The sequence below is a fragment of the Ochotona princeps genome, chromosome 15, assembly GCF_030435755.1.
Source record: "Ochotona princeps isolate mOchPri1 chromosome 15, mOchPri1.hap1, whole genome shotgun sequence".
Taxonomy (NCBI): domain Eukaryota; kingdom Metazoa; phylum Chordata; class Mammalia; order Lagomorpha; family Ochotonidae; genus Ochotona; species Ochotona princeps.
The window spans coordinates 54,864,016-54,878,479 of record NC_080846.1 but is presented as its reverse complement, the minus strand read 5'-3'; the positions used below and the strand labels follow the sequence as shown (position 1 = coordinate 54,878,479).

At 62.9% G+C, this 14,464-nt stretch overlaps 1 protein-coding gene across 5 annotated transcripts; it reads left to right on the top strand.

Moving 5' to 3' along the window:
* Positions 1–1,819: 1,819 nt before the first annotated feature.
* CACNB3 (calcium voltage-gated channel auxiliary subunit beta 3) lies at positions 1,820–14,066 on the top strand. 5 transcript variants are annotated; one of them, XM_058673504.1, is made up of 13 exons: positions 1,820–1,880; positions 2,031–2,284; positions 9,492–9,614; positions 9,771–9,893; positions 10,238–10,353; positions 10,508–10,601; positions 10,929–11,009; positions 11,183–11,241; positions 11,366–11,475; positions 11,664–11,815; positions 11,978–12,073; positions 12,167–12,316; positions 12,711–14,066. In XM_058673504.1, exons 2-13 carry the CDS (start codon positions 2,279–2,281, stop codon positions 13,023–13,025), a joined length of 1,425 nt encoding a protein of 474 aa, XP_058529487.1. In that variant the 5' UTR covers positions 1,820–1,880; positions 2,031–2,278; the 3' UTR covers positions 13,026–14,066. The 5 variants fall into 5 exon arrangements, with proteins under 5 accessions (XP_058529487.1, XP_058529486.1, XP_004599413.1 ...); XM_004599356.3 differs by lacking the exons at positions 1,820–1,880; positions 2,031–2,284 and adding exons at positions 3,198–3,352; positions 10,764–10,783 and having other exon boundaries at positions 10,508–10,572; XM_004599355.2 differs by lacking the exons at positions 1,820–1,880; positions 2,031–2,284 and adding exons at positions 5,625–6,032; positions 10,764–10,783 and having other exon boundaries at positions 10,508–10,572.
* Positions 14,067–14,464: the final 398 nt, after the last annotated feature.

Here is a 14,464-nt window from a genome sequence, read left to right as displayed (position 1 = left end):
GGCCCCAGGATGCCGGTAGCTCCTCTGCCCCCAGTTTTGGGTGGTCAGCCTGCTTCGGCCATCCCCCAGAGTTAAGCGCAGGCTTAGCTGCTCCAGAGGGGGGCAGCTTTTCCCACCTGCACCTAGGCTCCACCCCAGGCTCCCAGGTCCACCCCTGAGTGACAAAGCTGGAACACCCACAGGGATTGGGAGACCTCTAGCATCAAGAGTGTGCCACTGGTGAAGGGGGCGAGGTGGTGAAGGCAGCCCCCGGATGTGACCTCTTAAACTCCTCCCCAACCCGGGGAAGCCAGAGCTCTGGTCCATTCTGTGCAAGCAGAATCACCCTGGCATGCAATGCACCCGTGAGGAAAGATGAGAGCCAAGACGGCAAAATTAACATACATGATGCAGGCCAAAGCATGCTCCAGGCACCCCGTCACCTCTTTCCCAGGCACCAGGAGGTGCCCCCAGGCCCACAGCACTGTCACACGGTCTGTCCCCAAGGGCTGAGAGCCGTAAGCCACCTCCCCGGCCCTCCAGAGACTCGGTTTTGGGAAGGAGGGTGCATGCTGGCTGCACACTGTCAGCAGAAACCTCTTCAGGCATATTTATAGCACATGCTGTGTCAGGGGATGGGGCTGCAAGTGCTTTCAAACATCCGATAACTCCTGGGCCCAGCAGACGGAGAGCAGCAGCAGGGACTGGGGGTGCGTTGTGGCAAGAACTTCCCACAGAAACCCCTGGCGTCAGCCACGGGGAATCCCTGTGAAAGCTGCTCCGGCAAAATTTCCTCTGAAGAGAGGGGCCTGGCGCCTTCCCCGCGCAGGCGGAAGCAGGTGGGAAGGACACAGAGGGGGGCGCGCAGCAGCGTCTGTCCTTGGAGGTTCTCAAACACCAAGCACGGCTGCGCAGGTTATGCCAGGTACGGGTCGCACCTCGAGATTGAAGGTTAGCATCATGTCTGCCCGGAGTGGCTGAGAGGGCTCAGAGGAACCCCGGGCAGTGTTCTCGCTGCAGTGCAGCAGTGGGGGGTCAAGCACAGGGGAGTGAAGGGTGCCTGGGAAGCTCCGTGTCAGGGCCGGGCCTGAGTGATCCATGGGGCCAGGCTCCCAGGAAAGCATCCACCTGTGCAGGAGGGCCCTCCTAGCAGGGAGCCCTGCCTGGATATGGAAAGGTAAGAACTGGAGCTAGGGGAAGAAAAAAACGGTATGTCCTAGCCAGGCCCAGAGAGGAACTGGGAGTGGCAGTTCTGGGGACCTGGAGGCCGGGCTCCCGGTCCCGGTCCCAGCTCTGGACGGCAGATGGAGACAGCGGTATGTGGTCCAGCCGCTAGGATGGGAGGGAGAAAAAGTAGGGGGTGGGGGTGGAGCTGTTGTGAAGCCTGATTCCCTGTGATGGCTGGGGAAGGAGTCATTGATATTTCTATTTTAACCCAAGTGGTGCATAGATGGCTCCTGGGCTAGTTCCGGCAGAATGGAAGGCTCCACAAGCCAGGACAATTGGATGCCCCGGCCCGCACCCCCCCCCTCTGCCCCCACTTCCCTTCTCCTATGGAAACTTAAGCTGCCCCGAGGCCCTGAGGAGCTAGTCCATTAGCTGTGGTCAGCCGGGTGAAGAGGGTAGGAGGGGGCCACTCTCCCTCCCGGCCTCACCGCCAAATGGAAGGCACAGCCTTGCTCCCTCGATTAGAGCCCTGAACCAAAACACGTAAAACCCTGCACACAGGGCCACAACACACACGCACACAGCCTATCTTCTCTTCGTGGTCAAAGCTAAGTACTGTGTGCATGGGGGGTGGGGACCCTCCCAAAGCTTTCTCCCGCTCAGGCCCTGTGCAAGGACCAGCTGGGGGTAGAAGCGGAACCGAGCTCCCCAACTTGGCCCCTTCTGCAGCAGGGGTAAGTGGAGATGCGCAGACGGGGAGAGACAGTCTCCGCGACATCTCCAGGGGGCAGAGACTGGGAGGAGGGGGTCCCTAAGGCTGCCCAAGTGGGGGTCAGTGTTGCCGCTATAGTCGTCTCCATGACACATACCTTTCTCCCGCCCAGCCGCCGTCTTTGGTTGCCGGTCAGCTCGGGGGTCCAGGGGTGCAGAGGGACCAATGAGAGGCGAGTCCGCTCACCAGGGAGCTGCCCGCCTGCCTCCCTCCCAGCCAGGAGCTGGGCTTGTCTGGCTTGACGTGCCCTCTGGAGGGGCGGGAGGGGTACGACCCGAGGAGCCCGCCGGCGACTAGGCTCGGTACTCCACGTCGCCCGGATCTCAGCCCCGCTCAGCTGGGGCGCCCTTCAAGACCGGGATGGAGGTAGGAACGGTCTAGGGTCTGCAGGGGGCGCAGGCGCCTCGAAGGAGCCCCAGGCGCGTGGGGAGAGCGCCCAGCCTGGGGTCCTCCCCTGGGCTCCCCAGTCATGAGTAAAGAGGGACGGGCTTGTTTTCGGCCCCGGCGGGGTCCGGATCCGAACCGGGGACCCTCTGCTCCGGTCCAGGGCAGCGCCTCCTGCTGGCAGGGCCCTTCCCCCGCGGCTAGGAGGCTGCAGTCCGGGCGAGTGCCGCCACCCGGGGGTCCGGCGTGGCCACCCAGGGGTCCGGCGTGGTCACCCGGAGCCCAGCAGGGCGCAGCAGCCGGCCGGGGAGGGGCCGCTGCACTGCGCCCTAGCCACGCTCCGCGAGGCACAAGCCCGCGCGGTGCCAGAGCCGGAGGTGGGTGTGGGGGGGGCAGTAGAGACCACCCCGGCTGGGCTGGCGCCAAGTGGGTCCCGCGGGAGCCATAGGGCCTGGGTTTGGGAGGGGTGGGCACTAGAGTTTCTCCTTGGGTTCTCTCTCCCGGGACCGTAGCGCGTTTCTTGCTCGAGCCCCGGAGGCTGCGCGGGGCGCGCGGAAGGAAGGCTGAGCGCGAGCGGAACACTGCCGCCAAAGCGCAGGTGCCGGGGCCACCTCGGACCCTCCGCCCCTGCGCCGGCGGCGCTCGGGAGGCCCTGCCCGCTCCGAGGAGGGGACTGGCAGCGGAGGGGGAGAGATGCGGCTGTTAAGACGGTGGGAGGCACCCAAATAGAGAGTGGGTATCGTAGAGACGGAAGTGGAGGGAGGCTGGAGCGAAAGGCAGAGAGACTGACAGAAGCGGCGAGAGAGGAAGGGAGAGGGAGGGAGGGAGGGAGGGAGGAGGAGGAAGGGGGAGGAACCAGCGAGAGGGAAGGGAGCCGGCGGCGGAGCCAGGCGGGTGCGAGGCGAGGCCAGGCGTGCAGGCGGGAGCCAGCGTGCAGAACCGTGGCTGGTCCTGCTCCCGCCTCGGAGCCCCTGGCCCGGGGGAGGGGAGAGGCGGCTAGCCCGGTCTATGTCTTTTTCTGACTCCAGTGCAACCTTCCTGCTGAACGAGGTAACGGGCCCCTCCCCAGGGGTGGGAGGACACCCCGCCCCAAGCAGGAAAAAGGGCTCCTTTTTTGGGGGGGGAGACTGCAGCATGGCGAGGGAGGCAACGGGAGGGGGCGAAGTGTAGGGAAGCCAAAGCTGGGTTAGGAGGGAACTGGAACTAGCAGCTCTGGAAGGAGAGAGCAGGGTGGGGACCCAGAGAGGAGCCCTGTGCCAGGATGCCCAGGACCCCCTACCTGAGCCCCCTGGGTACCACCTAGCAGCTAAGCACCTTTTTCTGGTCCAGGCTTAATGAAGATGACTGTAAGTTTTCCCAGAAGTCCTAGGACCTGCCTCAGTTTCCCCATTTAATTCCCTGGGGCCTGTGATCTGCCCAGCTTCCTGGTGCTCCTAGAGGAAGCTCTGGAAGGCATTTTGCAGGCTCCCAATCTAGGTGCTTGGGTATCTCCTCCCAGGACAGGCTGCCATGCTCAGCCAAGGCCAGCTGCCAGTTGAACAACTCTCTCCTACAAAGAGTGTAGCGACTGTCCTCTCCCCCAACCCTTTCTTGCCCTTGGTCCTCACTCCTTACGGAAAGCAGAACAGAGGCTAGAAGCCACACAGATGCTGAGAGCCGGGTGTGTTTTGGTAAAGGGCAGGCGGTCATTAGGTTGTGAACCGAGTGGAGAGGTGTGGGTGATGGGAGAGCACAAAGGGGCACCAGGTAGCAACCCTGGAGGTATGCGGAGGAAGACAGGGAGTAGGTGGCACTCCTGCAGGACCCAGGGGATGGGCCCGGATAGAAGGAACTTAACCCATCTCATGGGGGTGGTTGGCATGGCAACCCGTACCCAGGGAGCAGACTTAGTGAAGACAACAATGTGTGTGAGGAAGAAGGGTGCCTAATGGCAGATCTACATGTACTCCCAGCGCCCTGGACCCCTGGTGGGTCCGGCACAGAACACCATTAGCAAGTCTCCCAGGAGAAAAGCACTGAGGGGCTGCACCCCAGCCCTCTTTCTAGAGGATGAGAAAGGGCCGAAGAATCCTAAGAACTGAAAGGGGGCACCTCGATCCTCTGCCCCACCCCCACCGGGCGCTGGACTGGACAGCTAGACTGCCCTCACACACCCACCCCACCCCACTGCCAGCAACAAGGGCTGCCCTCAGTCGTCCTGGAGGATGCTGGGCACGCCTGCCTGGACACGCCCCACCGCAGGCAGGCTCCTGGGAGTCTCTGCTAGCCAAGGGAACAGTGACCTAGGAAGGAAGCCAGTGGGTTTGTTGGGTGGCCTTCCCTTCTCTACCAGGGACCTGGCCAAACCCTCTTCTGAGGCTCGCTCAGGGAGGGAGGAGGCAGCGGATTTGCGCCCTGGGGTGGGGGGCGGTGAAAGATGGGAAAATGGATCAGGGCTGAGCTCAGGTAGGGATGCTAGGAGGCCTCCAAGTGTAGCCCCTGCCTGCAGGCTGTCAAGATTCGAAGAAAGCTCCATGGGCAGGGGAGCTTCCTCCATACAAGAGCTGCGGCTCCACTGAAGGGCGCAGCCCCCATTCTCCCGCCAAAGGGGCCTTCTCCCCAGGCAGGATGGCCCTGACCCCACCGGTGGCCGGGAGACCCTCCCTCACCCCTACTTTCCGCACCCAGCTGTGTGGCAGACAGGTGCCTACCTTCGCTTCCCACCCCAAAAGCCCCTGCGCCCCAGTTCCCGCGGCTCCCTTCGCAGTGGTCGGCCCCATCCTCAGCCAGGAGGTGAGGGAGGGAACCTGCCTTACGGCGGGACTGGCATGAAGGCCGCCGCGCAACAGGTGCGGGGAGGCCTACCCAGCCGCGCAGACCTAGGCCCTTCTCCATGGTCAGCCGACCCCGCCCCTGCACCGAGGGGCCCGAGAGCCAGTGGGAGAAAAGGGGGCTGCCGCACCGCCTGAGGTCCGGGGTCGCCAAACCCATTCCTTCCCCGTTCCACTGCGGGGCTCTGCTTCTTTCGGAGTGCCCGGGGACGCGCCGCCATCTCACCTGGAACCCCCTCCCCTAGCCGGCCACCTCCCGCCCGTCTCCTCGTCTCCCCCCGACCTTCCTTCCCGCTCTCCCGCCCTGCAGACCCCTGCGCCCCCTCCCCGGCCGCGCCGGGCGCTCCCCTTCGCCCCCCGCCCAGCCCTTTGTCTCCCGGCGCAGCCAGTTCCTGGGTTGCGGAGCGTCGGCGAGTCCGCAGCTTGCCTCGCCCCGCCTCCATCCCCGCCCGGGCCCGCCCGCCCGCGGCCTCTCCGCCCCGCCTGCCTGCCGCCCCGGCCCGTGGGTGCTCGGGGACCCACCTCCTGCCCAGCTCGCGTCCGCGCCCACCCGCGCGGCCCAGGCCCGGCGGCCGCACCACGCCGCGCCCCGCCGCCGCCGCCGCCTTCCGCGAGGGCAGGGTGGGCGGGCGCTCCGCCGTGCAGCCGGCGCCGACTCCCCGGCCGCGCTCGGGGTGGGCCCGCGGGTGGGGGTGGGCAGCGGCGGCTCGAGCCCGAGCGGGCAGGCGTCTCGGCGGCAGCTTCCTCCCTGGCGCGCTCGCCGCCGCCCGGAGGCTGCGGTGCTCGCTGGCATCTCGGGCGCGGCCCTGCGTCCTCGCCCCTGCCTCGGGGCCGCCCCCGCCCCGGCGCCGCTCGCCACCCCGCCCGGACTCCCCATGTATGACGACTCCTACGTGCCCGGGTTTGAGGACTCGGAGGCGGTGAGTTGCCCACGCCGGGGCGAGGGTGGGAGAGTCGGGCGACACCTCCGCTCCGAGGGCCCTGCTGCCCCCTCCCCCCTGCCCGTCGGTGGCGGGGGCAGGGCGTGCTGGGGCGCTCTGGGAACCTCACCAGCCCGAGCCCCCGGGGGTCTGCTGGAGCTGGTGCAGCCCCTCAGTGCTTTACGCCCCGTGCGGGGAGGAGCAGCGCGGGGCAAGGCTGGAGCAGGTGGCTCTGAAGCCCAGGGCGCACCGGGTCGAGGGTGGAAGGCTGGAGGCTAAGCGGGCAGAGGGAGAAATCCCGCGACTGTACGGGTGTTCTGGATCTGGGGGTGACGGGTCTAAGCCACAGAGCTGGAGAGAAGCTGCGGCTCTAGGGGAGGGGAACATTGCACACTCGCTGGGCTGCAAATTAAGGAACTGGCAGAGAACATCAGAGTGCTGGGGGCCAAACCAGGAGGGTACAACTTGAGGCACCCCGCCATCTCCGCCCGCCCCTGCTGTGCCTCACCTTAGTTCACCCTTCCTGTGGCCCATTTCCTCTCCTAGGCTGGGGGCTGGGTCCCACTCCCCCCACTCCCCACCCCGGGCTGCAGCTGCCAGTGGTCCAGAGCCGCTGCTCAGCGTGGAGGGCCAGGAGATGAGGCCAGAGAGGCCGAAGGGCCTGGGGTTGGAGAAGAAGCTCTTGGTTCAGCCACTCAGGCTACCAATAAATATTTAATTCTCTTCTTTGCTTTTATCTCCTGACCCACTGAGACAAATCAGCTCATTAGGCAGTGATTCCCGGAGCTCAGAGAACGGAGTGAGTGCCTGGAAAGATGGGGCCCGCAACGGGGTGCAGCTTGGAAGCCCCTTGGAGCTGCCAGCCTCACCTCAGCTGTTCCATCAGAAGGCCTCCCAGGAGAGAGAGCCCCTGGCTGGCCTGGGGCCGCCTCTTGCCACCCGGCCCGGGTCGCGTCCGGTCCACCCCTGGAACTGGACTCCTCCCGGACCCGGCTCTCCACGGGGGAGCCTCCAGGACTAATTCCATTGCGGCTAGCGCAGCTGATTTCCAAGGCACTGGTGGATACCTCTTCAGGACACTGTGACAGCTGGCATAACACCAGGGTGCCCGAGGGAGCCTGAGATGGACGCTCTCTGCAGGGCTAGAGGGCAGGACCAGGCGGCGCCGTGGGCGGTGTCCAGGCAGCCTGCTGACCCCAGCCCCTTCTGCCTCCCTGGTTCCTGGATCAGCCTCCCCCACGCATGCCTTCCGCCTGCCAGGCTCCTCCCCAGGCCCCCTTCTGAAGCAGTGGGAGGGAGATCAGGCTCTAAATAAATTCAATGGCTCATCTGCCTCCTCATCTTCCCCCCACCCCCACCAGGCAAGAGAGGAGCTGCAGCCTGCCCACACGCTCTCCAGGCGAGGGGGGCACCACCCCACGGCACTGAGCCCACTTCTGGCTGCTGCTTGGTGCTGAGCCTTTGGCTGCTTGGATGTAGGGGGTGGGACAAAGGGAAGACCCCAAAATGTGCTGCCCTGGCCTCCCCACGAGACCAGAGCATGAGAGAGGGGTGAGCCCCGAGGACTGAGTCTTCTGAAGCTGCTTTCCCAGCTGTCTGTGGGAAGCTCTTACCATTCTATAGTGAAACCCTGGGCAACCAGGATGCCCCCCAAGCAGCATGAAAATGACTGAGTTACACTGATAGCCTGCCCAGCAGGAAGTACTGGTCAGGCCCCTTTACCCATCCCTGCTGGGCATCTATTAGGTCCCAACATGTGTGGCTGCCCTGCCTGCCTCCCATCCCTGTCCATTTGAGCCGTAGCTCACTAAGGTGTTTCTGAGGTCCTGAGACCCCCGGAAGGAGGCCCCACCCCAAGCCACAGTGTCAGCACAGCCTTTATGCTGCTGCCGAGAGACAGGGACAAGCAGACAGGCTCCAGTTTTGTAGAAATGTGCTCACCTTAGGACTGCTAGACACTGGGCTGGCCCAGCTGTGCTGCCTGAGGCGGGGCTGGCAGAGGATGCCGTAGTGGACCCCAGACAGCACGGCCATCTCCCCTGAGAGGCTGACCGTGACTTCTGGATGTGGTGGTTGGGTGTCTTTGGCCTTGGAACGTTACACTGTGAATGTCCTGAGACCCCTTCCCCTGCACTCCATCGTGAACCCTTTCTCCAAGGTTCCCTTTCTGTGCTCTGAGCATCTCAGAGGTGAGGGGAGAAGCGTATTAGGCTTCCACTCCTAAGAAAAAGGCAGGAGAGCTGGAAGGGGGCCTTGCAGCATAATGGCCTAGTGGCTTAATCTTCACCCTGAAAGCACCAGGATCCCATATGGATGCTGGTTCATGTCTTGGCAATTCCACTTCCCATCCAGCTCCCTGCTTGTGGCCTGGGAAAGCAGTTGAGGACGGCCCAAAGCCTTGGGACACTGCACCCATGTGGGAGACCTGGAGGAGATTCCTGACTCCTGGCTTCGGATTGGCACTGGCCATTGCGGTCACTTGTAAAGTGAATCAATGGATGGCAGATCTTCCTCTCTGTCTCTCCTCCTCTCTGTATATCTGACTCTGCAATAAATATAAATAAACCTTTTAAAAAAATCCTCCATCCACTGATTCACTCCCCAAGTGACCTGCATGACCAGAGCTGAGCCGATCCAAAGCCAGGAGCCAGGAGCTTCTTCCAGGTCTCCCACACGGGTGCAGGGTCCCAAGGCTTTGGGCCGTCCTCAACTACCTTCCCAGGCCACAAACAGGGAGCTGGGTGGGAAGTGGAGCAGCCAGGACATTAGCTGGCACCCGAATGGGACGCTGGTGCTTATAAGACAAGGACTTTAGCCACTAGGCCACCGCGCTGGGTCCAAAATATAAATAAGTAAAAGTGGGAGAACTGTCTTGGTCCTGGGCCGGGTTGCCGGTCTCCAGCAGGGGCCTCCTCCGGGGCCTGAGAACGGAGGAGGTGCAGGAGAGGAGCGAGTGTTGCTTCTGTCTGCCTTTTTGCTGCTCACATTTCCTGTTGCCCTAGCAGGTGGGGGAGGAAAGGAAAGTTCAGGGGTGGGGACAGCGAAGAAGTGGCTTGAGGAGGTGGCCGATCTCCTGGAAGTGGGAGCCTCTGAGTCCTATTAGAGGGGGAGAGGGCTGCACCCCGGTAGCTTCGCAGGCTGGGCCTCCTGGACACACAGTGGTCTAGTCCGTCGTCTTCACTATAGGCTTTTTCCTTGCCTCGGACACGTAGAGGGGCGTGAGGGAAGGGAGGAGGCACAGGAGGGTTGGTATTCAAAGGTGACAATAGGCCTGGTTGGGGGAGGGAGGGGCAGATGGTCTTATTTGTAGATTGCACCAGCTTTTCTGCAGCCTCAGGGATCCTCGGGCCCTTGGGGGGGAGTGCGTCAGGAGGGACCCCAGGAGCTGCTGCAGTGTGTAGACTTCAGGCCTGAGCCCAGAAGTCTGCTCCTATCCCCCCTCCCCGGCCCCCACTACAGGGTTCAGCCGACTCCTACACCAGCCGTCCGTCTCTGGACTCCGACGTCTCGCTGGAGGAGGACCGGGAGAGTGCCCGGCGCGAAGTGGAGAGCCAGGCTCAGCAGCAGCTGGAAAGAGCCAAGGTATCCATCACCATGGGCAGGGACCGAGACAGGAGGCCATTCGGGTGGAAGCCACATCCTGGGGTCACGGGAGTATGGATACGTGATGGGCAGTCTGCCAGTGAAGTGCCCAGAGAGCCCTGTGCCCTTGTGTTGATGTAGCTGTGTGTTCTTCAGCACAAACCTGTGGCATTTGCTGTGAGGACCAATGTCAGCTACTGCGGCGTGCTGGATGAGGAGTGCCCGGTCCAGGGCTCGGGAGTCAACTTTGAGGCCAAAGACTTTCTGCACATTAAAGAGGTGACCGACCCTGCAGCCCACGAGGGTCTCCAGCCTTTCTTCTCCTGCTGCTGCCCCAGAACCCACACCTCTGGCTTCCATCCTCGGCTCCCCAAGCCTCCTCAGTGCTGAACTGTATGCCCCGCATGCCCCAGGCCTCAGCCCCAGTGCCCACAGCTGTAGCCCGAGGAGCTGCACTGGCTGCTTCAGGTCCCCTGGGTGGCCCAAGGCTAGGGCTGCCCTTCCCTCTGGCACCTTCCATCCCAGCTCTGGATGCCTCCCAGACCTCCTCAGGTTAAAGAGCTGCCTGAGCCCTGGGCTACCACTCTCCCCTCAGCATGCCTCCTTGCCCAACCCCTCCGCAGAAGTACAGCAATGACTGGTGGATCGGGCGGCTAGTGAAGGAGGGCGGGGACATCGCCTTCATCCCCAGCCCCCAGCGCTTGGAGAGCATCCGGCTCAAGCAGGAGCAGAAGGCCAGGTGAGGACAGGTGCAGCCATAGACCACAGCATGCGAAGGACTGCTCGCACACTCAGCTCCAAAAACGTGCACACGTCACGTGGAGCGTGTGGAGGTTCAACAGCCTGCAGAACGCACACGCGCACGCACACACACCCCCTCTCTCTGCTCCCAGGAGATCCGGGAACCCTTCCAGCCTGAGTGACATTGGCAACCGCCGCTCCCCTCCTCCGTCACTAGGTAACCTGTCCCCAACGCACCTGTCTTGGGTAGGGGGGCAGCTGAGGAGTCTGTCCAGGGGACTGCATGGGAAGGGGCTGGCGGAGGGATTGAAGGAGCTGGGAGGAGCCCACCCTCTCCCTGGGGACGGGGCTGCCAGGACCCATTCTCCCTTCACCAAACTTTAATCTTTTATTTCCTTTTCCAAAAAGCCAAGCAGAAGCAGAAGCAGGTGAGTGGGGGGCAGGGGGCTGGGCTGGGGACTCGCAGCTCAGGGCAGACCAGAGAAGGGAGGAGCTCAGATGCCCTGCCTGTGCGCCCAGGCAGGCGCTGTACAAACCTCAGGGTCGTGATGTGGTCTGGTATTCATCTTGCAGGCGGAACATGTTCCCCCCTACGACGTGGTGCCCTCCATGCGGCCCGTGGTGCTCGTGGGACCGTCTTTGAAAGGCTATGAGGTGAGAGGGGAGGTGCCTGGCCCTTCGAGTCTCCTGGCCAAGGTTCCATAGGAAGGCAGCAGTGGGAGGTGTTGTTCACGCCCAGACTCTGTGTGTGCAGTGTGGCTAGATGTTGAGTGGGACCACGCACAGGCATATGGCTTCTCTGAGGGTCTGTGTCATCCCCACCCCAGGTCACCGACATGATGCAGAAGGCTCTCTTCGACTTCCTCAAACATCGGTTTGATGGCAGGTGAGCTGCCCAGCCAGCCTGGGGCCCTGGAGCACTTGGCGTAGCCACTGTGGGGAGCAGGGAAGGGGGGACCCACTGCAGGGCCAGGAGGGAGCTGGGCTTTGCACTATTCCCCGCCCCCCAGGATCTCTATTACCCGCGTTACTGCTGACCTCTCCTTGGCAAAGCGATCCGTGCTCAACAACCCCGGCAAGCGGACCATCATCGAGCGCTCCTCTGCTCGCTCCAGCATCGGTGAGAAGTGGGAGCTCCTGACAGCCCTGCTCCTCCCCCGCCGACTCCTTGCCTCTCTGCCCACCGCCCTCTCTACTCCCTACACCTCTCCCTACAGTTCCTCCCTATGCATCCCTGGGGAGTCCTCCAGGCCTGGTGCGGTGAACAGTGGGAGCCACTGTGAGCCCCACTGCTCCCTGCCTTCCCAGCTGAAGTGCAGAGTGAAATTGAGCGTATATTCGAGTTGGCCAAATCCCTGCAGCTGGTAGTGTTGGACGCGGACACCATCAACCACCCAGCCCAGCTGGCCAAGACCTCGCTGGCTCCCATCATTGTCTTCGTCAAAGTCTCTTCGCCCAAGGTAGTAAGCAGGGTGCCCCTGGAGCGCGGTGCAGCTGCTGCCTCCCCCCACGCGCAGTCTCCTCGCCACTCCGAGTCGCCTTTGCCCACTACTGATGCACTGTGTGTGTGTGTGTGTGTGTGTGTGTGTGTGCGCGCGCATGTGCGTGAACTCCTTGTTCAGGTACTGCAGCGGCTCATCCGCTCCCGGGGGAAGTCCCAGATGAAACACCTGACCGTACAGATGATGGCGTACGACAAGCTGGTGCAGTGTCCACCCGTGAGTGCCTGGGCTGGCTGCTCCTGGGTCACCAGGGTGGCGGGGGTGGGGCTGTGGCCGCCATGGCTGCCCCTCCCTCCATCTACCCTCCAGGAGTCATTTGATGTCATCCTGGACGAGAACCAGCTGGAGGATGCCTGCGAGCACTTGGCTGAGTACCTGGAGGTGTACTGGCGAGCCACCCACCACCCAGCCCCTGGTCCTGGGCTTCTGGGCCCTCCCAGCGCCATCCCTGGACTCCAGGTAAGCCTTCTCAAAGGGTATAGACAGGCCCCCCCGCCCCCCCACAAGAGGACGGTCCTTGGCCTGCCTTCAAAGTCAGCTCTGCTGGACAGAGCAAGTACAGATGGGCCAGGAACCTTTTCATGAGAGAGGGTGGTCCGAGAAGGTGCTGCCCAGGAGTCAGGAGCAACACACACGCTCTGCCGAGCCTACTCCCAGTCCGTCTTCAAGGTTGCAGGCATCGTAGCTCTCATTCTCTGTATCTGATGCTCCTGCGTGTGTTTTGCTCATCCGACTTCCCGTTCCTGGGAGTTCGGAGTTGAGGAGGGAGGAAGCTCTCATCCTACTGGAGGTGGGAGGAAGGCCACGGCCAGGCGTGCACCGCCTCGCTGAGAGCTATGGTGTGGTCCCCCAGAACCAGCAGCTGTTGGCAGAGCGTGGCGAGGAGCACTCGCCCCTCGAGCGGGACAGCTTGATGCCCTCCGACGAGGCCAGCGAGAGCTCCCGCCAAGCGTGGACGGGATCCTCACGCCGCAGCTCTCGCCACCTGGAGGAGGACTATGCGGATGCCTACCAGGACCTGTACCAGCCTCACAGACAGCACACCTCGGGGCTGCCTAGCGCCAACGGGCATGACCCCCAGGACCGGCTCCTAGCCCAGGACTCGGAGCACAGCCACAATGACCGGAACTGGCAGCGGAACCGGCCTTGGCCCAAAGACAGCTACTGATGGCCTCCTGCTGTACCACCCTATTGGGCACAGGCACAGCTGGCTGGGGCACCCACTCCAGGCAGGCCGGATCTAGACTGGCATTAGGCTGGCTCTAGGCTCAGCCCTCACGAACCCCTGCCCAGCCCCAGCTTCAGGGCTACTTAGGAAAAGCAGGGGGCCCCTCTCACCTCCTGGGCACAGTGACCCCCTAGGCTCCCATTCCAGGTACTAGCTGTGTGTTCTGCACCCCTGGCACCTTCCTCTCCTGCACAAGCTGCTGCCCCTCTGGGCAGCGCCCTCAGGCCAGGATCTCCTTAGCAGAGGCCTTCCCACCAGACTCAGGGAAGGGAGCCGCCTCCATACGAGAAGAGGCTGGGTGTGGGCACCACGGCATGAGGAAGCAGCGTGGTCCTGGGCAGTTGCAAGTTCCAACAGTCAAGGGACTTGGGGCTTGGGTTTCAGGGTCCGAAGGCCTGCACTCCCCTCACTGCCACACATGAGACACGAGACAATCAAAGCCAGATGGGTGGCACTCCCACCAGTTGGGCCGGGGCACCCACTTGCCAGACTGGAGCAGCAGGCAAGCTAGGCCGAGGCCCAAGAGATCGCAGCGATTCGGAGGAAAGGCCTCTCCTCACCCTGCCAGGAAGCTTCCCAGCATGACAGGGCCAGGAGTTAAGCAGTGGGGTCAGGTGAGAGGCCCACCTGGTTTTGGGTTCAGGGAGGGTGGGCGGACAGGCTCGTGGAGCAGAAAACACGAAGCGCCGTGGGGGCCTCCCTGCCATCCGCATTCTCTTGCCCTTGCATCCTGTCATTTCTGTTCTTGCCCTTCATACCTCCTGAAAGATAGGGGCTCCAGGCTTTCCTCCCCCGACTCATAGCTGCTGCTTGTTAGGTTAGGGCCACAGAGGAGAGCTGGGACGTTGCGGGTAGCCCACCGTGGTTCTGTCTACCCAGTTAAACCCTTACGTGCCGGCTCTCGTGTATGACCTCCAGAGCATGCTCCACAAGACCCTGCCCGACCTCGTTGTCATCGTGAATAAAACACCATGCACAGTCCCTCGGGCTTCTGTCCTGCTTGTACAGGGAGCCAGGTTCTGGACCGTGTGACTCAAGTCCAGGACAAAGCAGCCACTGAGTGACAAGTAGGCGGGGCAGAGCAAGCATGCGGCCCCTGGCACCCCACCTCATGGCTACATTCAGCAGCACAGAAGGGGTTTTCCACTGTCCCTGCTCCAGGCCCAAAAGGCCTTGGAAGCAGCTACAGCTTGAACTCCATGGACTTGGCCAGCTCATTCCGGAAGGGGAGGGGGCGGAAGGGGCCCAGCTCATCAACCTGTGATGCCTTTGGTACCTGCCTCTCCAGGGAGCCTGGCACGGAGGGCTACTCTGTGCCTGCCTGCCTGGAGGCTGCTTGCATAACTTTACAGTTACCTTCCTGCTTTATCTCTGCAAAG

What these genes read in the sequence shown, in the direction of transcription:
- CACNB3 (XM_058673502.1), top strand. Translation starts at nt 5,988, where the DNA reads ATGTATGACGACTCCTACGTGCCCGGGTTTGAGGACTCGGAGGCG. An exon ending in AGCAGCTGGAAAGAGCCAAG is followed by an intron (nt 9,615 to 9,770) that starts GTATCCATCACC and finishes TGTGTTCTTCAG; the next exon opens with CACAAACCTGTGGCATTTGC. An exon ending in CCCCAACGCACCTGTCTTGG is followed by an intron (nt 10,602 to 10,928) that starts GTAGGGGGGCAG and finishes TTCATCTTGCAG; the next exon opens with GCGGAACATGTTCCCCCCTA.